Source organism: Antechinus flavipes, chromosome 4 (genome assembly GCF_016432865.1).
Source record: "Antechinus flavipes isolate AdamAnt ecotype Samford, QLD, Australia chromosome 4, AdamAnt_v2, whole genome shotgun sequence".
Taxonomy (NCBI): domain Eukaryota; kingdom Metazoa; phylum Chordata; class Mammalia; order Dasyuromorphia; family Dasyuridae; genus Antechinus; species Antechinus flavipes.
In genome coordinates this window covers 78,465,731-78,486,878 of record NC_067401.1, presented here as the reverse complement: position 1 = coordinate 78,486,878, position 21,148 = coordinate 78,465,731, and the positions used below count along the sequence as shown (strand labels likewise).

Genomic DNA, 21,148 nt, shown 5'->3' with positions numbered 1-21,148 from the left:
ATTATTTAAAAGCTGCTGAGTCTTCTTGGACTATTATATTATATTATTATATATACTATATTATATCATGGATTATTTATTGGGTTTTCAATATTTATATTCATAGAATTTTTTTTAAAATGCAAGTCTAGGCTAGAGAAATCTGATAGGCTTAACAATGAAGCCTTTCTCATCATAATTATTCTCATTATGAGATTGAATGCCTAAAACATATGAGGGAACTAGATTGAGGTATAATAAAATTTACTGCAGTAAATGGAGCATTGGCCCTAGAGTTAAGAAGAGTTAGATTCAGATCCAGTCTTAGATACTTAGTAGCTGTATGACTCTCGGCAAGTCACTTAACTTTTGTCCACCTCAGTTTTCTCAACTATAAAATGGGGATAGTAGTAGCACCTATTTTCCAGGATTATTGTGATGACCAAATGAGATATTTGTAAAAGCTTTGCAAACCCTAAATATATATATATATAAAATGGTAGACCTTTTTTATGTTGTTGTTATTGTTATAAAGTTGTCATTCTCTAGTAGGTCAAACAAATACTTGGGGTTGGAGGAGTTGATGATGATATCAGTTATGTTATCACAAGGAGATCAGATTCAATACCAGGATTAGAGTTCAGGTCTTATTCTGTAGAGAGCCTTTTGTTTATCAGCAATATTGTTTGCTCATACATATATAACAAGGAGAATTATAATGAATTACATGTATCTTTGGTTCCGTACTCTAGCAACCAAATTGGCTTTAAAGAGAGAATGATACCAGTTAAAATTTTCCAAATTTCATGGTTCATTTGATGTTTTTTTCTATTTTATTTGTCAGGCTATTTGTAATACTTAAATGTCTACTTTTTGGTTCCTTATTGTCTACCAGAGTTCCTTTCTCCCTTTTTTCCTTCTTTCTCTTACTGCAGTGCAAGCTTATGGGAAGAAGGGATTATTTCTTTTTTCTTTCTTTCTTTCCTTCTTCTTCTTTATTTTTATTTTTTTATTTTTTTTGGTATTCACCACTGCCTGACATATAACTGATGCTTAATAAACAGTTGCTGATTTCTTATTTATCAATTTAGTTCTGTTTGAACTGTGCTGTCCCTAAAATTTGGAGGCATATCTGATGATGTCTATTTTTCCTCTCTATTGAATTCTGACATCTAAAAGTCACTTTCCTCTAAAGTACCCATCATGTGTACTTTATCATTTAGTTCTTGGTTGAGTCACATTAGCAGTGAGTCTCAGTTCACTTCCTGTGAAATGGAGGATTCTGGGCTAGACTTTTACCATTTGATTGCTGCCTCCTAAGGTTTTCCTGATCTTGCCATCTGACGTGCTTTTTATGCCGTGAAGACTCCAGGCATTGTTATCTGACCAACTGTTCAGGTTTTCATTTATCCTGTCCACTTTTTTTTTTTTTAATTTATAAAGCATATATATGGATAATTTTTCCAACATTGACTGTCCACTTTTTAATGTAATGTTTCCCCCCAGGTAGAAGGTGAGCTCCTTATCAAAAAGAGATTGTATTTCTCTATTTCTATCCCTTATCCTTAGCATACTTCTTGGTATGGAGTAACTATGAATTAATTCAGTAAATCATTCACTTACCTTTCCAAGGATGGCATCTTTAAGTCAAGCTAGAAATTATGGCAAAATGTGCCAGAAATTATCTTATGGTGCAAGTCCTCATTACTGCTATCCAGATTACTCTTTTTTTTTTCTCAGTCAACTGATAATCATTTAATATGCATATATCTAGTGTAAGTGAGGTAATGAAGTAAACATTCCACCCCTCTAGGATAGTATCTTTTTACACATAGAAAGAATAAAACAATCCCTATCAAAGAACTTATTTTCTAACAGAGAAGACTCGTGAATAATATTTAAGTATATATGGAATAAATAGTTAGAGACATAGATTGGATTTGTGTTTTATAGGGAATTCCCAGATGAGAAAATTCCCTGTACCAATGCAGTTCTTAGTATTTTTCTATAAAAGTCTTTTTTTCTTTCAGTCTTACTTTCTTAGAGACGTGGCCAGGATTACATAGCTAGCATATGCCAGAGGCAATAACCTTGCTTTTTCTGGTTTTGAGGCTATTCACTATGCCATCTTAGCTCCTTTGCTATAACTAATAAACAAATATTAAATGCATAACAGGAAGGGTAGAAGTTGGGGGTATCCAAAAAAGTTTCATCATCTTGTCAAGTTGGCCTAGTGCTTTGGAATCAAAAATGTTCATTAAATATTTGGATTGGGTTGAAGTGTGATGAATTTGATTTTTTTTTTTAATTTTCTAACATCTTGAGAGTTAATTTTAATTTAACAGATAGTTTTATGCATTTAAATGGATACCCACATTTTTACTTCCTGCTTCTCCCCATAACAGAATTCTTCGGACTTTGTGTAGAAAGATGAAGCTCCCTGAGGCTTTTGATTTTCGTCACTTAGCCCACCTTACACCAGGTTATGTTGGTGCTGATCTAATGGCACTGCGTCAGGAAGCTGTCAGCTGTGCTGTTGATAGGGTTCTGTTAAAGCTAAATGTGATGAAGCACAAAGATGATCGGTCTGGAAATATGACAACAGAGGGAAGTCTGGTAGAGCTGATGGAAACAGAAAATTGTTTAAAACCACAGGACCTTCCTGTAAAGGTAAATGACTACAAGCCTTCTTCCTTGTATTCTTTATTTTAATTAAGCCAAGCCAGTTTACGTTTATAAGACAACCTATTCATTGGCATCATTGCTTGAAGTAGTAACTGTTATTTACTTTAAAATTATAGGAAAGTTTGTTACCAGGGCTTTTCAGACTTTTTTCACTCATGACCCCTTTTGTCTTGAGATATTTTTATGTGACCCCCAAATACATAGGTCTATAAAATAGGAATCAAACATTCACTGATAATAAATTATAATTATGAGACCCACAGTTTTAGAAGCTGGGCTCTAAAAAAATTTACAGTTCCTTCTCAATTATTTATTTTGAGTAGACTGGATCTTTAGCAAACTTTATATAATTACAAGGGTTTTAAGCAATTTGGGCATGTTTTTCAGTGGACTTTTGTAGTTTCAAGTCAGATAGAGTGTGAAGTCAGTCACAACAAGCTCAGAAGAATATTTGTCAGGCAAAAACTTTTCAAGGAAAATTTTGATAACATTTAGATTTAGATGAGTCCCTAGAGATTATGAAGTCTTTATTTTATAACCAGAGAAAGCCCCTCATGATTAAGTAATAAAGTGGCAGGGTTGGGGTATTCGACTGGATCTTCCTACTCTAAATCCAGTCTGTACTGTTCTGTGTCTGATCAACTCTTATTGGGAACTACAAGCAAACTTTATTTAAGTTAATAATTCAATAATCATTTATTATGCAATAGACTAGTTATTAGAAATATGATCCATACAGATTCATTTAATAAAGGGTTAGAATCGGGAGGCGAGAGTCGGGTTAGAGTCGGGTGGCTGGGGTAAAGGAGAGAAGTGATCATATTTGAGGAGGAGAAAATTAGGAAATCTAGGAAATTTTAAAGAGAATAGTTTGAGTTGGGGGGAGGAAATCAGGGAAAACTACATCAAGAAGTACCTCAGCCTTGAAAGGAAATTAAGAATTCTTAATCAAGCACAGATTAGATGACCAGTTAGTTGTTGGGGATATGGTAGAAGGGATCTTTATTGGATTAGGCAAGTTCTGAGGTCCCTTCTCACTCTTCAAATATGCGAAAGTTAATTGTTAATGAAATTCTTATAAATGAAATCACCTTTAAAATCTATTGGGGGAGAATTGTTTTAATAAATCACATTGTGTATTATAAAATATGGAATCATTTCTAAAAGTAATTTTTGGTCTATTTAATAATTCTATAATCCTTTACTTGGCCTTCTGTTTGTAACATGAATTTCTGAAGGCTTCTTCACTATATGAAAGCAGGGAATTTTTAAAAGTGATGCTCACCAAATAGGCATTCCAAATTAAAGGAAACCTCCCATTTCAAAAGGTAAGCTTAAGAAACAGAAATGAAAAGGATATTAATTCACATTTTCATTGTACTACTATACTCTGCCTTATGCTTAAAAGATTGGTTTAACTGTCCACTTGCTTTCCTGTCTTCACTCCCATTCTTCTGTCTTTTTCTGTCCTCTTCACCCATCCAAATCCTGTTTATCCTTAAGGGTGAACAAGAGTCTTCTTTCTTTCCCTATACTCTTCCATTATAGTTTGTAGACATGCTTAGCTACATATTGAGGATAATGTGTCCCAGAACCTGTCAGGCCTTTGTATGAAAAGTTGTCTGAGATGCCATTTATTTTAAAATGGGAAAGGAACTTAAAGTCATTTGATCTTTTCTTTTCTCTATATCATGATTAATATTTAAACCAGCTAAGACTGATGGTTATACATCTAGTTTTTAAAACTATTCTGGGTATTAAAAAGTTCTTCTAAACTAATGCTTATCCCAAAAAATAAATAAATAAATAAACTAATGTTTATCCTTGTTAGTTGATTGATAATGATTCCACGGGTTTTTATAAGAAAACCTTTTTTCTTTAAAATAGAAAGACTCATGCATTTTATATGCTTGCTCCTTTAATAAATATAAATTTGCTACAATTTTCTCAAATTTCTCAAATGCATATTCTTTTAAACAAAATAATTATATGTCTCATTCTTCTGTACAATTCTTAGCTCCTGCTATGCTATATTTCCAGAATTGGAGATTCCATTCATTGTCATGATCTAGGAAATTTTAAAGATAGTCCATTTTACTGTTTACTTTTCTCTGCAGCTAGGTCTCTTATCTACTTGACTGCTCCATATTGCTATGTAAAGTATATTTCCTTTACTGTGTTTTATCCTCTATCCAAACAATTGTATTTCTTATGCTAGTGGGGAGCAATTAAGCTGTTATTGAAATATTTTCCTGTACATTTGTTGTTGTATAGCTTTTGTTTCATTTCGTGTACTTGTATTCTCCTAATATCTAGTACACTGCTAGGCACTGTATAAATAGTAGACATTTAATAAATATTTGATTGATTTGATTGTAAAAAAATTAATGGAGGACCATTTCATTGCAGCGTGTCTAACCTTGATGGCACCGAGTCATATTCACAGTGATGTCAATTTAGGAAAACCATTCATTTGTAAAGAAGCTTATTCTAACTTCCAGAGAAATAACAATAGATGTCTGGGGATCGGGGAGGAGATTGAAGAGGAGGTGTTAAAAATAAGTATAAAAACATAGATGTGATCTTTTTAGTAAACCCTAAATGTTATTTGATTCTCCTCTCCCTGCCTCCATACCTTCTATCTCCAAGGATGAATTACTGAGGCTACTAGAGTTATTAAAGGACCAAAACTCCATCCCAGAAGAGCAGCTGCAAATGTTATGCATAGAAATGAATGATTTCATTGTTGCTTTGTCCAAAGTACAACCTTCTGCTAAGAGAGAAGGCTTTGTCACTGTCCCTAATGTGACCTGGTCAGATATTGGAGCACTGGAAGATATTCGAGAGGAGCTCACCATGGCAATATTGGTAGGTGTGTTTAATGTTAAATCACATGAAGCAATGAAAGACAAAGAAATTGCGCTATTGTATTCTGTTGTATACATAGGTATCTTGGTTTCAACACCTTCATTGCAGAAATGGTATATGCTTTTAAGACTTTCCTTAGATTTTTCTTTATTTTTAGTTGGTGATTATGTGTCAACTGAACCAGAGATACATCAAGTTTCATTCTGAAGCCAAATTCTAAATTGAATACATTTGAAAAATAAATATTTTTAAATTTAATTTCATCTTTTAGTTTTTGTGTTAAATTTTCATTTTTACTTATTAATCAACTTTAATAATGATTGAAATCAAATCTATTGTTAAAATAAATGAAAAAGGATAAGAAATGGATATCAGTTTAAATTGCAAGAGAAGGTATATCAGACAGGCCTCTCCTGATTTGTGTAAAATCTACATTTTCCAGAAACCTGAGTGATTTCTGAGAATTTTGTAACAAGCATTTTTATAAATAATGCCTCGCAGGCATATGGTCCAGTTGATTCCCCAACCTTGTCTTTTGTCCTTTTGATGGGAACATCAAGACTGCAAATCATTAATTCCATTTGGTAGTTCTGTTGGAAACTGACTAATAATTAAACTATGTTGGGATTTTTGTTTCTAGGCCCCATTGCGCTATCCAGATCAGGTTAAAGCTCTTGGATTAATGACTCCAGCTGGTATCCTTCTTGCAGGACCACCTGGCTGTGGCAAGACACTCTTGGCAAAGGTGGGTGTTCAACTGCATATTGTATATTGTACCACACACTATGATCAAGTCACGTGTCCCTATGTGGCGTGTTTTCTCACAAGTAATGTCTGGATAAAAGGAACAAAACTTATCATAACTTAATAGCACTTTACTAGATATCTTGATTGTTATGAGCCACTGTCTTATTTTTAGCTTTTCTACTTTGAAGAACATATATTTGATACTTTTCAGGCCTCTTTTTTGGGGGGTGGGGGTTTAAAAGTGATGGACAAGAGCTGTTTGGAATTGAAACTGTAGTAGTAGCTCTGTGGATCCCATGTTTCTTTGGTCATAATTATATTTGGGACTTTTAAACATATGTGTCTGACAATAGTTGCTTTGCTTTTTGGTTTTGTTCGTTTGTTTCAGTTGTGTCCTACTCTTTGTGACCCCATTTGGGATTTTCTTGCAAAGATATGGCAATGGTTTGTCATTTACTTCTCTAGTTCATTTTTCAGATGAGGAAACTGAGGCATATAGGGATAAGTGACTTGCCCAGAGTCACATAGTAAGTGCCTGAATCTGGATTTGAACTCAGATTTTCTTGACTCTAGGCCTGGCACTACCTAGATGCTCTGTTTTATTTTACATACTGATAAATTCTGCATAATGGCTTTCTTTAAAGAAGTTACTGATAACTTTGTTAAGTCAATTGGGATAAATAATTGTTAATCCAAAATTTTAAAAATTTCATTTTAACTTTCAGCTTTTAATACTCTTTTTGTTACCCCAGCTTTGTTTAATCACCTAACAAAAAGAATGGTGTATGCCTTCTTCACCCATCAGACTTTCAGTAATCTCTATTTAAAGTTTTAGAAATAAGTCAAATTGGAAGGAATTGATTAAGTGGCAGTGTGCCAGGCATTATGCTAAGTACTATATAACAGAAGGGAAGAAAATCTGATCCCAAGAAGCCCAAATTCTAGTGGAAAAAGCTTCAAGTGCCATAGTAAAAGGCAGTCTTCATGAAGCCCACATTGTTTCCTTCATGGAAAGGCATAAAATTACTTATTCACTTTGAATTCTCTATTGCAATTTTCCAACTTAATTCATTGATGTGGCTTGTCTCAGAATTCTTTCATTTTTCTTAAAAGAAAGTAAACATCATATTAGCAGCACCTAAAGTAATGTGAGATAGAATGGGCTACTAGTATCTGACAATAAGTGAGTTCTGTTAGGGAAAAAAATAGTATAGCAAAATTTTAAAGAAGTTTTTTGTCGTTTTCTCTTTTTCATAGCACTATATCTCATGTATCTTTCTTTCTCCTCCTCCTCTTTGAGAGCCATTCCATATGACAAATAGTATTTATTTTTGAGAGGAAAAAAAAGTTAGCATGCTTGATCAATGTATTGAGAAAGTATAAAAACCTTCCTTTCTCCATGAAGGGGTAAATTGTGGGTGGCTTCTCATATATTTTCATTTGGGTTCCATTTGATCTTTATAATTTTGTTACATTTGCTTTTAATTTTTTGCTGTGTTCTTTTGACATTGTTGTAGTTATTATATATTTTTTCTTGATCCTATTTATTCTGTTTACTCCATCTGCATAATTTCAAATTGTTTTCCAAAATGGTTTTTGTCATTTCACCATTCTACCAACAAAGTATTAGTTATTGCTTGTGAGTCTACAACCCTTATGACATTGCCAATTGCCAGTTTGCAATATGTGAAGTGAAACTTCAGCATTTTTTTTGGTGTACATTTCTCATTTGGAGCATTTTTTTATATCATTGTCAATATATTGTAGGTCTTTGCATATCATTTAACCACTTATTTATTGGAGAATAGCTATTAGTTATATATATATGCATTCATATATACATATATGTGTATATATTTATTGTTTATATATATCAAAAAAATTTGACAGATTTTTTTTCATTCAGCCACTTCCCTTATCCTAGATGTGTTAAAGATTTGTACAAAAGATTTTCAGTTTCAAATAATCAAAATTTTGTAATTTTGTAATTGCTTCTAACTCTTGTTTGATTAAAAATAGTTTTCTAAGCCATAACTTTAAGAGGTACCTGATCTGTTTTGTTTGTCTTCTAATTTTTTTATAATATGGTCTTTTCATTAAGATCACATGTGAAGTATAGTATATAGGATCTTCGTCTATTAGCCTAATTTCTGTTGGACTGTATCTCCCTTTTCTGGTCTGTTCTGTTGATCTGTTTTTCTTTTCTTTAACCAATACCAGATCAAAACTTGATGACTGCTGCTTTATAATATAGTTTGAGATCTGAAGTTCTATTGTCCTTTCATTTCCTCCTTACTTTTGATCATTTCCCTTGATATTCCAGATCTTTTGTTTTTTCACATGAATTTTATTATTATTTTATCAAGTTCTGTAAAATGTAAAATTATCTCTTGATAATTTGATTTGATGTAGCATTAAAACTATGTTAATTGTTACGTTATATTATGTTCATGAGCACTGAATATTCCGTCTATTCTTCAGGTTGTTCTTTAATTCTTTAAGGAGTACTCTGTAATTGAATCTATGCAAGTCTTTTATGTGCTTTAGGAGGTTAATCCTCAGGTATTTTATGCCTTTTGGAGTTATTTGAAATGGAAAAGAAACAGTAATTAAAGTATTCTAGGCTATTGCATGAGCAAGAAACAGCTGGGCATTAGTCAATAGGTCTTCATGGTACCTTAGTTATTATTTGTCAGATTAAAAATTATGGACAAATCACTTGACTTGCACCCCAGGCAATTGTAAAAACCTCTTAATTTCAGAAGACATGTAATCTGTGTCAGTGAAGGGGGATGGGGAAATTTCTATATGCTAATAATCTATTTTGACATACACACTCCTTCAATATATAAAGTTTAAGAAGGTACGGGAGTGAATTTTTTCGGAAACAGGTGTAAGAGAAAAAGTTCAAGAATGTAAAGATTAAATTTAGTTGCCCACAAAATTCACTTGTGTCTAGAATGCCATATTCCCAATCACTTGCTGAGGGAGGTATTATTTCAATATTTCAAAATACTTATATTTTTATTATTGTTTATATTATCTTCCCTTATGCAATTCCCAATCCTTCTCTGCCTTAGTAAATTATTTGAGTTACTGTTGCCCAGAAATTCACTGAGTTCTTAACCCTTCTCCTGATGAAACTCTCTATAAATTCTTTAAGTTTATAGACTTGCCCTCAAACAATACACAGTCCATGTCCAGCACAGAAGATAGTGAATAATTTCCATACTGGTTAGATTTGTCAGAACATGGGCTGCAGTAGCTTTAAAGGTTTTTCCCAAGTTTGGTTAATTGAGAAAGCCAAAATGCAGCAAGAAATTAAGTAATAGTGGATTTTTAGATATGGAAAGGACCTTGGATATTATCCAACAGCCTCATTGTATAAATTAGGAAACTAAGACCCAGAGAGATTATATGATTTATTCATTCAGACCTCTTTCAAATTTTGACTTACATGATTCTCTTCTCCCTTTCCCACCCCCCCTCCTCTCCTCCCAGCAATTGGGGTTAAGTGACTTTTCCAGGGTTACACAGCTAGGAAGTATTAAGTGTCTGAGGCCAGATTTGAACTCAGGTCCTCCTGACTTCAGAGCTGGTGTTCTAGCCACTGCACCACTACTCCACCTAACTGCCCCCTTCCACGATTTTTCAATTGCTTTGAATTGTTTGGAGGTATGATTCCCAAAGAATGAGATAGATTTAAAAGAAGTTATTGTGCCAAATTCTGATTTAATCTGTTCAACAATGTTCATTTCTTTGTTTGGATTCTGGTTCCTAACTTACTCTATTTGAATCATATGTTCTCAATAGTAGTGTGTTATCCTTCAACTCTGCATCTTGTATAACTTTTTTAAACCCATGTCACAATTATGTTTTCACATATACGGCCATTTATGTAGTTTTCAAGCTCCATTTTTTTTTCTCCCAGAGAAATGTAGACATTTAAAAATGCAAAACTACTCCCCTAAAAAGAACTCTTATATAAATTGCTATAAATTTATTTATAAATAATATTATAATATATAATATAATATGAATAATAAATAAAAATTTATAAATAATATGTTATAAATAAATATAAATTGTTATTCCTTATATAAATATTAATACAATGTACTTTGCTAGAATTTTTGCCAATGCGTTATCCAAACTTGTAAAGTGAAACGAGGACTATATTTGTTGTTTTATAGCTTGTGTTATTTGCATATAGTTCATAGACTGTTTCGGTTAGCATTTTTTATTGCCTTCCTTTGATTTAGTTCTGACTCATTTCTTCATCTTCACTCATTGTAATTTACTGAAATCGCTGAGGAAGAAGAAGATAAATACAACTATAAGAAGGGTTGGGAAAAATAATGAGGGACACAAAAACAGTTACCATGCAATAAGTAATATTCAGCTTATTTGTTTCACTTTCATTTTTTTAGGCTGTTGCAAATGAATGTGGACTGAATTTCATTTCAGTGAAGGGCCCTGAATTGTTAAATATGGTGAGTAATATTAGTGACATTAACCATTGATTGAGATGTCTTTAATTACTACGTTAGGAAAAGGAAAATTAATTCTGATTAGAGTAGAAAGTATCTAAATGTCTTCTTCATATTTTTTATTTCTTACTGCAAAATGATCCATTGTGTTCATATGCCTTTAAAAAAAGCTTTTCTCAATTGATGGGAAACTACTCCAGTGTGTACTCCATTATTTATTTATTAGTTCCAGTTTTTTGTTTCTATCTTTAATTTTTCTTTTGTTACTTGCCCAGTAATAGAATTTCTGATGCCAAGATTATGGGTATTAGTCATTTTACTTACATATTTCCAAATTGATATCCTGAGTAATCTGGCTACTTGACATCTCTGTTATCATTGCACCAAGTTTCTGCCTTCCTATTGCTCCTCCAATACTGATTGTTCCTATTTTTAGTCATCTTTGACCATTTTCCTGAACTCTCAGTTTATTATTTCTCTTATACTTAAATGATTTAGAGCTTGTTTTTAGGTGGTCACTTATATTTTGTAATTCTTTTCAAAACTTCATATTTTTGTACTCCTTGCTTATTAAAGAAAAGATGAAAATTTAAATTTAAGAATTTTAGAAGTGTGGGGCAGCTAGGTGGTACAGTGGGTAGAACACCAGTCCTGAAATCAAGAGGATCTGAATTCAAATCTGGCCTCAGACACTTAACAGTTAACCTAGCTATGTGACCTTGGGCAACTCACTTAACCCCAATTGCCTCAGCAAAAAAAAAAAAAAAAGAATTTTAGAAGTGGTATGGTTCTTTAAGATATGAAATCTAACTCAAATACAACTATGTTTGTGTGTGATTAAATAAGGGTAAAGTTTAGGAGGCTGAAGAATTGTATGGTTAGGTTCGTGGTATTGATGAGGTCTAGCTTTGGGGTACCTAAATGAAATTAGGGTTTAATTGAAGTCTAGTGGCAGGTTCGGGGTATAGGGAGTCAAACAGAGCTCCCCTGCAACCTCATTGGATTCGGCGCAAGGGTGGAGAGTTAAATGCGGTCTAGTAGTGGTGCAAGAATCCCCTGTAAAGGAATTTACAGACCCGAAAACCTAGATTGATAAAAGAGGTTTATTATGGGGTTTGGAAGTAAGGTTAAAGTCTAGTTAAGGAAATAGGTGAAGGTAGAGATAAGAAGGCACTGGAAACAGGATTCCAGTAGGCAGAGAGACCTTGGGGTGCCAGGCATGGTGCTGGCATGTTTCGACCCTCTGCAAAGAGAGGGCTCCAGCTTGGCTCTTTTATAATAAGAGATTTAGCTAAAGGGGCCTGTGGGTGGAGTCCCAAATTGGCTCCTCCATGGATTTCAGTGAGGGCTAGATTTGCTTGGTGGGGGTTGGGAAACCTGAGCAGATTATTAGCATGGGGGCTGGGACAGCTCAAGTTGGCTCAGATCCAATGGGGGCTGGGACAGGCCCGGATCTTCTATTGGAATTCAAAGGGATGCTTTTGACCAGGATTTGTGAACCAAAGGTGCTAGCTGCTTTGATTGATATTATGAGGTTGGGAATCAGAAAATAATAAATCAATCTGAAAGGACTAGTTTCTGAAAGGGACCACAACCCGCATCAGCATAAGTATTAATATAATTGTGATGGGAGCTGTGGTGGAGAGAAAGATTGTGAGAGTCAAGTTTTAATGGCATTGAGAAGTTTGGGAGAATTATCTATAAAGAGGATATATGCAAAAACTTTGAAGGAAAAACCAAAACATTTCACTGTCAAATGTGGATCTTGCTTTAAGAAGGTGATTTTCTTAGAAATGCCATTACTACTACACTTATGATCTTGTGTACATTTCAAATGCTTTTTGAATTTATGTATTCTGTGTGTGAATCATGATTTAGCAATTCAGATTCATAACATATAGAAAATCACTTGTAATTGTGTTTCTATTTTGTAAGCATTTAAATTTCTTTGAAAATAATTTGTTAATTTTTATCAATATCTTTTGTATTTACTCTGCCTTAATTTCCAAGTCTATATTTTCCTCTCCTTTACATGGTGCACCAACTCTTGTAATAAAATTAAAATGAAGAATACAACATCTTCATAAAATAACTAATCTGATAGTATATACAGTTTTGACTCCCATTGTCTTTAAAAAAGGGGGATATATTTTCTCATCTCTTCTCTGGTTATAATTATTTTCCCTTTGTGGTTCTTTGTATCTAAGTTAATTTAATTTTGTATATTATTTGGCTCTTCACTTTGTACTCTGTACTTAAAAAAGTTTTTTTCGTGCTTCTCTGAATACTTTATATTCATTATTTTTTATTTTTGTGTGCCACTTTTTATTTAGCTGTTCAAACTATTGTCATCTCTTTTGTTTCCAGTTCTTTGCTATCATAAAAATCGGTTGATTTTTTTACCTCCTTGGGGAGGTAGTACTGAGATCTTTAGGTCAAAGAGGGTGGGCTTTTTATTTTTGGCATCATTCCAAATTGCTTTCTAGAATGTTTGAACTAATTGCATAGTCCATCAACAATATCTTATGCTTGTTTTTCCATAGCCTCTCCAACCCTTTGAATTTTCATCTTTTGCCATTTTTGCCAATTTGCTAAGTCAGAGTTGAACTCTCAGAGGTTGTATTTATTTGCTCTTTTTTTGTTTGTTTTGTTTTGCTGAGGCAATTGGGGTTAAGTGACTTGCCCAGGGTCACACAACCAGGAAGTGTTAAGTGTCTGAGATCATATTTGATCTCAGGTCCTCCTGACTACAGGTGCTCTATCCACTGCACTACCTAGCTGCCCTGTTTGCAGTTTTCTTTGAGATTTGAAGAAATCTTTCCTAGGATTAATAACTTTCAATTCTTTTTAGTACTTTAAAAAATATTCAGTAGAGTTTATTAGAAAGAACTAAATTGTTACTCTTTTATAATTTTAAGGATATTTATAAATGGTAGAAAATAAATTTCTTCTTACCAACTCACTTATCTAATGAACTGAAAATATAAAAAGGTGGTAACACAAGATATATATGAAGAGAGAGACGACTGTTGAATTCTTTGCTTTTAGACAAGGCAACATTTATTCCATCCCTTTAGAAAGAATTCTAAAACTTTCCAGCAGAATGTCTTTAACTAGGCTGGAAGCAATTAATGTTTATTTTTTGAAATCGTGATCTCCTTTGTTTCCTCATCATATTCTTTCAACTACACATATTCTTGCTTGATTTTAAATCCGTTTCTGTTTTGTCCTTAGTAGACATGAACTCTTCAGTAAACCTGCATGTCCAGATGTTTCTGGAATGACCTCTATATGATTTTCTTGGTCAGACCTCAAACAAAACTATGGAGGGAAAGAGTACTAGGTGAATTGGGGTTTTCTTCCTTCCTAATAAAGTTTTACTTGAGTAAAACATCCTGAACTACTTTTCCACTGGGGTGACTTCCTTTGGATTTCTCCATCATGCCCATAGAAATCTCTCCCTCCTTCCTTTTTTTTCTCTCCCTCCTTCTGTCCATCCTTCCATCCTTTTTTCTTCTCTTGGAGAAAACTGAATCAAAGTAAGAATTGAATAGTTGGGAGCTCCCTGTCTTACGTTCAAATTTTACCAACTCTCCCAAGCACTGAAACCACCCTTATCTTGTTCTTGTTTAAAATATACCTAAAAAGTTCCTTTTGCTGCCCTTTCCATCTTTCAAGTGTTTAACTCATTTGAGACTTCTGCCTTTCTGGGGCCATTCTTGAAGTTTTATGCAACTTAATGTCTATTCCTGTTTATATTTTCTTCCTTCATTTCTATACATACCTTTTTTAGAATCTTGAGTTCATCAGAAGGCTCCCTGGGGTGTTAGATTAGCTCCTTTATATGTTCCCTCTTTGCTTTCTCACCTGGAACATTCACAATTGTATTGTCAAACTTTTTCTAGAGAGGTTCTTTTTCTTGTGGAGTCTTTCTTTATCGATTCTCAGGCCATGGAATTATGCCTATAATTTTTGTAAAATTATGAGTTCTAAGATAACACTAATTTTTTTCTCAAATTTTTCTTGCTGGGCAGAATAACAGTTTGTTTTTTCATTTTGTTGTCCTTCTTAGAAGGCACAGAGCCTACACATGTCCGATTTCTGACCATGTTGTCATTGGCTTGGTCAGGGAGGGGGGTAGGAGCAGGAAGGAGATGTCTTTTTCCTGTGAGCTTCAGGTGGCCATATGATGTTAGTAGTATTGTTTAAAAAAAAAAAAAAAAACCACAAAACACTCAACTTGAACTTTCTCTTTTTTGTTAACATGCATATTTAGTACGTTGGACAGAGTGAGTCAGCTGTGCGACAGGTTTTCCAGCGGGCTAGAAATTCAGCACCATGTGTCATCTTCTTTGATGAAATAGATGGATTGTGCCCTCAAAGAGCAAAAGTGGAGGTGAGCTTCACAGATGGTAAACTTTTATATGTATCTGTTTAGATCTTTTTAAAAGAGGGTTAATTTGCAATGGTCACTTATTATAGCAAATGAGTTTGTGAAATATTGTCTGCCTTTACTTTTTCAGGGGTACATTGTGCTGAGCCATAATTCTTTGGCCCTCATTTTGCCGTGCTTGTATGTACTTTGACCACTCTATAGCACTGATACTATCTTTTCCACATAATAATAAAGGGAGGAACTTAAGCTTTCAATTCCTATAACTTACATTATTCCTTGCCATCTTGGCTCTAGAGAAAGGAGACTTCCAGGTTCCCAACTCTAGAGGCCCAGAAGTGGACTTTTTAGTTTTTTTAAATTTGATCAAATTCTGTCATTCTGGGTTTCTAATGAGGCTTCAAGAGATTCATTTAAAAGTGGGATTAATAATGGAATTTGGGGCCATGATTTTCTAGCTGAACTATCAGACTGGACCTTTGGCTTTAGTTTTCCCCTGAACTAATAAACCAGCTCCAGAAAGATCCACAAAATTTTTTATTATTCACTCTTCAGCCAGTGAGTGGCTTTTTTTCAATTCCTTTCACTTTATCATGAAAAGACATGACATTTACATTCTAAATATATCCTTTAAAAAAAAATTTAAATGTTCTTAAGGATTTACTTAAAAACCTGCAGAGAGAAAACCCTAATCATGTTTTCATTTTTCTTTTCCCTTGGAAAAACATTCTGGAATTAGGCTGCTCTCTTGTACTTGGACAAATACTTTTAAATAGGATTACATTTTTCATTTGTTTGTATTCAGAGGTTTTTTTTAAGTGATAAGACAAAAAAAGAAAACATGCATTTAATGTGGCATATTGCCTCAACTTTAATGAGTATATAGAGACAGTGTAATGTAAGCAGATAAAATGTTTTTTTTAAGAGGCATGAAAATTGGAGTCCAAATCCTGCCTCTGACCTTTACCAGCTGTGACCCTAAGCACATACTTAACCTATTTAAGCATTAATTCCCCCAGAGCCATGTTATGGCTTAACCTCTTGTGTTACGGATCCATGGGCAATCTGCTGAGGCCTATGAAATCCTTCTCAGAATAATGTTTTTAAATGCATAAAGTAAAACACATATGGTTATAAAAGATATTTAAATGTATTGAATGTATGGTATATTTATTGAAATATGGTTGGCAAATATTTTGAAAAACTCATTCATGGACTTCAGATTAAAAACTGCCCTGACTAGAGAGCAGCCAGTCATATTACATGTTTTTAAAGGGAAGTTTTTAAAACTTCCTGTACATTACATATAGATTATCTAAACTTTCTTACAAATAGAGAAGACAACATTAGTCAAGTATAAGAATATAAATTACTTGATACAGAATGTAATTCCACATTTTGTGTATTAGAAAAATAATGCTTTATATTGGAGGCATCATCAAGCATCTATAAATCTTATGATTTAGCACAGAGAATTTAGTGCAGAGTGCCTTGGACCTTTTTTTTTTTCACCGCCAATACTATAGACCTGGCTTTAAGTCCCGACTTTCTACCTCTATAACTCTGATCAAGTCCTTTGATCTGAACTGGCTTCAGTTTTTGTATTTATAAAGAGGAGTGGACTTGACCAGATCTCTAAGATCTTTTTTTCAACACCACAATCTAAGATTATAAATACTATTCAACCAGTTCCCTGTTAACCATTAAAACAACAGCAGTTTTTATGATAGCAAAGAATAGGAAACAAAACAGATGGTAATACATTGAACAGCTAAACAAAAAGTGGCCCATGAACACAAAAGATGATAAATACAAAATATCCAGAGAAGCATAAAGCAGGTACAGAGTGAAGTAAGACTCCCTAAGTGTGACCTCAATTATTTGTCATTGTGTCTATCATACTTTGTTATTGAATATTATTGTTGCCTACCATGGTTTTAGGCAACCAACTCACTAGAATCCCTTTTTCTCCCTTCCTCTCCCCGCACCTTATGGAAATAGTACAGGAAAGCAGCAGTGATTTACAAGAATTGGGTGCTTTGGGACCTTGACAAAGCTGACTCATGGTCTGCTGACACAGTCAGGTGTGCCTGGACACACCTATGGTAATCTGTCTGCAAGTCCATGGCCAAGCTGCTGGTGCAAACACAAATTTTGTCAGTCCTTCTTCTAATTGTTATTGTTGTGTTTAATCTTATCAGTAATATGAAGTATAAATACAATATACTAAGACAATTTAAAGTGGCCCTGTAGACATTTGTATTTGGGACAGTTAAAGTTGGCTTTTCCAAAGTTAGCTTCTGTAAAACTGGACCACCTGGGATGAGAAGTAGACCAATTTGCAGTTCTCATCCTGTCCACCATCACATTCACATCACAAAGCACCATTACCATTGTGCCCAGAGATATTACAAGTATCAAAATTAAACCACAGTCTGAGAATGGATCCTGAGACACAGTTATTTACTGAAGTTCTTGCTCCAGCATCTTTCCTCACTCTATTTAATCTTTGCAACAACATTATGAAAGCTATTTGAACAGAGCCTCATGTGAAAAAAAGTATTGATTAGGAGTTTTTTTTTTTTTTTTTAAATAGCTTTTGCAAAAGGAAGTGGTAGAGCATAGAGTACTAAGATATTGGACTTCTTTAACTAATTTTTGTCAGGGCAATCCAAGAAAATTTAGTCAGTGAGTTGAGCTTTTGCCCAACACCATGATTACTCATTTCTTCTTTCTCTTGCAACACCATAACAATGACTATATTGAAATAGTGGTTTTTGTTTGCTGGGAAATCTAAATCTGCATGATCATATTAAAAGCATAGAATTCACAAGTGCACACCTCAAAAAGATGTTTTTGGTTTGCATAGTTTCACTATGCATCATTGCTTGGAGTCTGCATGTAGGTGGGAGTTAACCTTTATGTTTTTTTAAAATATTAGTTGCTTTTCCCAAATCACACAAAGCTATGTATTTCTACCCTCGTCTGATTAAAAAAAAAAAAAAAAAAAAGAAATATAATATGGATCTTCCATCTTTTGTCTTCGTTGTGGCCCTTCTTACAATCTGGGATACAAGGATAGAGTTAGATATAGTTAATGTGTTTTAAGAGAAAGAAATATTAGACTAATGACCACTTCTTTATGTAGAGAACATTGTATAAAAGTGTCACTGTGAATTATGAAAATAAGTTTTGTAAAACTACTTTTCACTCTTACTGTAATCTGTTGCATTCTTTTATTCTTCCTTTATGAGGAATAGTTAAGGGAAAGAAATAAGTATGTAGCATCTATTGTATGCCAGGCACTGCTAAATGCTTCAAAAAAACTTATTACAATAATCCTACAAAGTAGGTCTTAGTATTATCCCCATTTTATAGTTGAAGACAAACAGAGCTTAAATGACTTGTCTAAGTTCACAAATCTAGAAAGTACCTGAGGTTGGGTTTGAACTCAAGTCTTCCTCACTCTGGGTCCAATGCTTTATGCACAGCACCACCCAGCTTCCCTTATTTGTCATTATTTCTACAGCTCTATCTTCCTGCTTTGTATCTTATCTTAGACATTGCAGTGTAACAGCCAACACACTTATCTGAAGAACATTAAGAAAAAGAAAAGCAATACATTGCTGGTGGAATTGTGAACACATCCAACCATTCTGGAGAGCGATTTGGAACTATGCTCAAAAAGTTATCAAACTGTGCATACCCTTTGATCCAGCAGTGTTCTACTGGGCTTATACCCCAAAGAGATACTAAAGAAGGGAAAGGGACCTGTATGTGACAAAATGTTTGTGGCAGCCCTCTTTGTAGTGGCCAGAAACTGGAAACTGAGTAAATGCCCATCAATTGGAGAATAGTTGAATAAATTATGGTGTATGAATATTGTGGAATATTACTGCTCTGTAAGAAATGACCAGTAGGATGATTTCAGAAAGCCCTGGAATGACTTACATGAACTGATGCTGAGTGAAATGAGCAGGATCAGAAGAGCATTATAAACTTCAACAACAATACTATATAATGATCAATTCTGGTGGACGGGGCCCTCTTCAACAATGCGATGAATCAAATCAGTTCCAGTAGAGCAGTAATGAATTGAACCAGCTACACCCAGTGAAAAAACTCTGGGAGATGACTAAGAACCATTACATAGAATTCTCAATCCCTCTATTTTTGTCCTCCTGCATTTTTGATTTCCTTCACAGGCTAATTGTATACTATTTCAAAGTCCGATTCTTTTTGTACAGTAAAATAACTGTATGGACATGTATACATATATTGTATTTGACTTATGCTTTAACATATTTAACATGTATTGGTCAACCTGCCATCTGGGGGAGGTGGTGGGGAGAAGGAGGAGAAAAGTTGGAACAAAAGGTTTTATAACTATCAATGTTGAAAAATTAACCATGCCTATATCTTGTAAATTAAAAGCTATATAATTAAAAAGAAAAGAAAAGGCATATATAAATTTTGTTGGGATGAGAGAAAAATTTATTAGAAAACTTTAAATTTTCAGTGTAAGTTTGTGAATTCTAGAATCATCCAGGTTCATTAATTTTAGGCCAGACCTTCTAAAAACATTCTCCAAATGGTGTGTCTGCACTAAGTTTTCTGCTACAAAAGTAATTGATTTCAAATTAACAAACATACTGTCGCATGGTGGGTTTTTCTATATTGGTCTAAGAAGCTAATTGGTGGTTGTGTTTTTTGCTTCCCTTTGTGTTTCATGGAAGCCCTTTTCTTTTTCAGTCGGCTGTTAGTGACCGGGTGGTGAGTCAGCTTCTTACAGAAATGGACGGTGTGGAATCCCGGCAGCAGGTTTACATTCTGGCAGCCACCAACAGGCCAGGTGAGAAACTGGGGACTAAAATGAGATAAAAGAGCTTTCAGAGCTGAAAATAAGTGTTCTTTGCTCAATTTGTGATAAGCGCAGAGAAATTTGGGCAGTATGGTCACCCATTATTCCCTTGTGGGTTGCAGTTCCAGGACAGAGAGGAATGATCACACGGATAAGGGAGCCAGGGCCCTACCCTTGTGAGGGCAAGAGCCGAGACCCAGAGGGCCTCTCAGATCATCCAAGAAGGCACTGAGAATCTGGGTCTAGTGGTGAGAGCAGCAGGTACTAAGAAGGAGATGTGAACAGAGCCCAAGTATAGTCTGAGCTTGACAAGTAGGTTGTCACTGGACCCCTCTATCAAAATGTTTTGTACTTCTGTTTAGCTTATTTTTTCCATTCTCCTCTTTTATTTATCTCTAAATTTTATTGGCTTCAAAAAATAAAAACCTTATAGAAAATACTGAATAAAACTTGACACACAATGCTTTTATAATTAATCTTAATCAAAGTCCTTGACAAATTACTTACTTCAATTATTGTCCCTCGTAACTCAGAGATAATAGTTTGCCATGTCAAGAGATAATTGTGTTGGCTAGTTCTCTTCAAGTTTAGAATGTTAAAAAGAAAAAAAACCCAGCTATACATGACGGTAGGAAAGTAATTCACATGGAATTGTGTATAGGACATTATTTCAGACTGCTCCAACTTATTGAAAGTGGCCATTAAGATTCTGTAGTATTCTGAGTTTCTGTGAGAAACAGATGAGAGTAGGAGACAGTTGGATAGGTATTCCTTGACAATCAGGTTGCAGACTGTCTTCAAAAAATTATGTAATTATAGGTTTAGATTTGAAGTAATTCATTCCATACTTAATGTGTGGATATTGAAGCCTGGAGAAATAAACAGAACAGTAATAGTCAGGCTGCAGCCATCCTTTTTTTATTCCGGTCAACAAACTTTTATTAATATCCTACTGTATTCAAGGTACTGGAATAGTTGTTCTTCATTAAATATATAGAAACCCTATCACTGAAGTAAAATTCAGGCTCCTTTGCCTAGGATTTAGAGTCCTCTAGAATCTTAAATATATCCTACTTTCTAGTCTTCAAAATCATACCTCTTAGTCATAGGTGCTCTGTATCCTCT

At 34.1% G+C, this 21,148-nt stretch overlaps 1 protein-coding gene across 2 annotated transcripts in view; it reads left to right on the top strand.

The window, feature by feature from the left end:
- The window catches only part of NVL (nuclear VCP like), an 85,019-nt gene that overhangs the window by 45,112 nt on the left and 18,759 nt on the right, over positions 1–21,148 (top strand). For both annotated transcript variants that reach the window (XM_051993378.1, XM_051993379.1), the window contains 6 exons: positions 2,385–2,649; positions 5,314–5,532; positions 6,173–6,277; positions 10,710–10,772; positions 15,046–15,165; positions 19,915–20,014. In XM_051993378.1, coding sequence (XP_051849338.1) covers positions 2,385–2,649; positions 5,314–5,532; positions 6,173–6,277; positions 10,710–10,772; positions 15,046–15,165; positions 19,915–20,014 — 872 coding nt within the window. The remainder of the gene's footprint in view (positions 1–2,384; positions 2,650–5,313; positions 5,533–6,172; positions 6,278–10,709; positions 10,773–15,045; positions 15,166–19,914; positions 20,015–21,148) is intronic.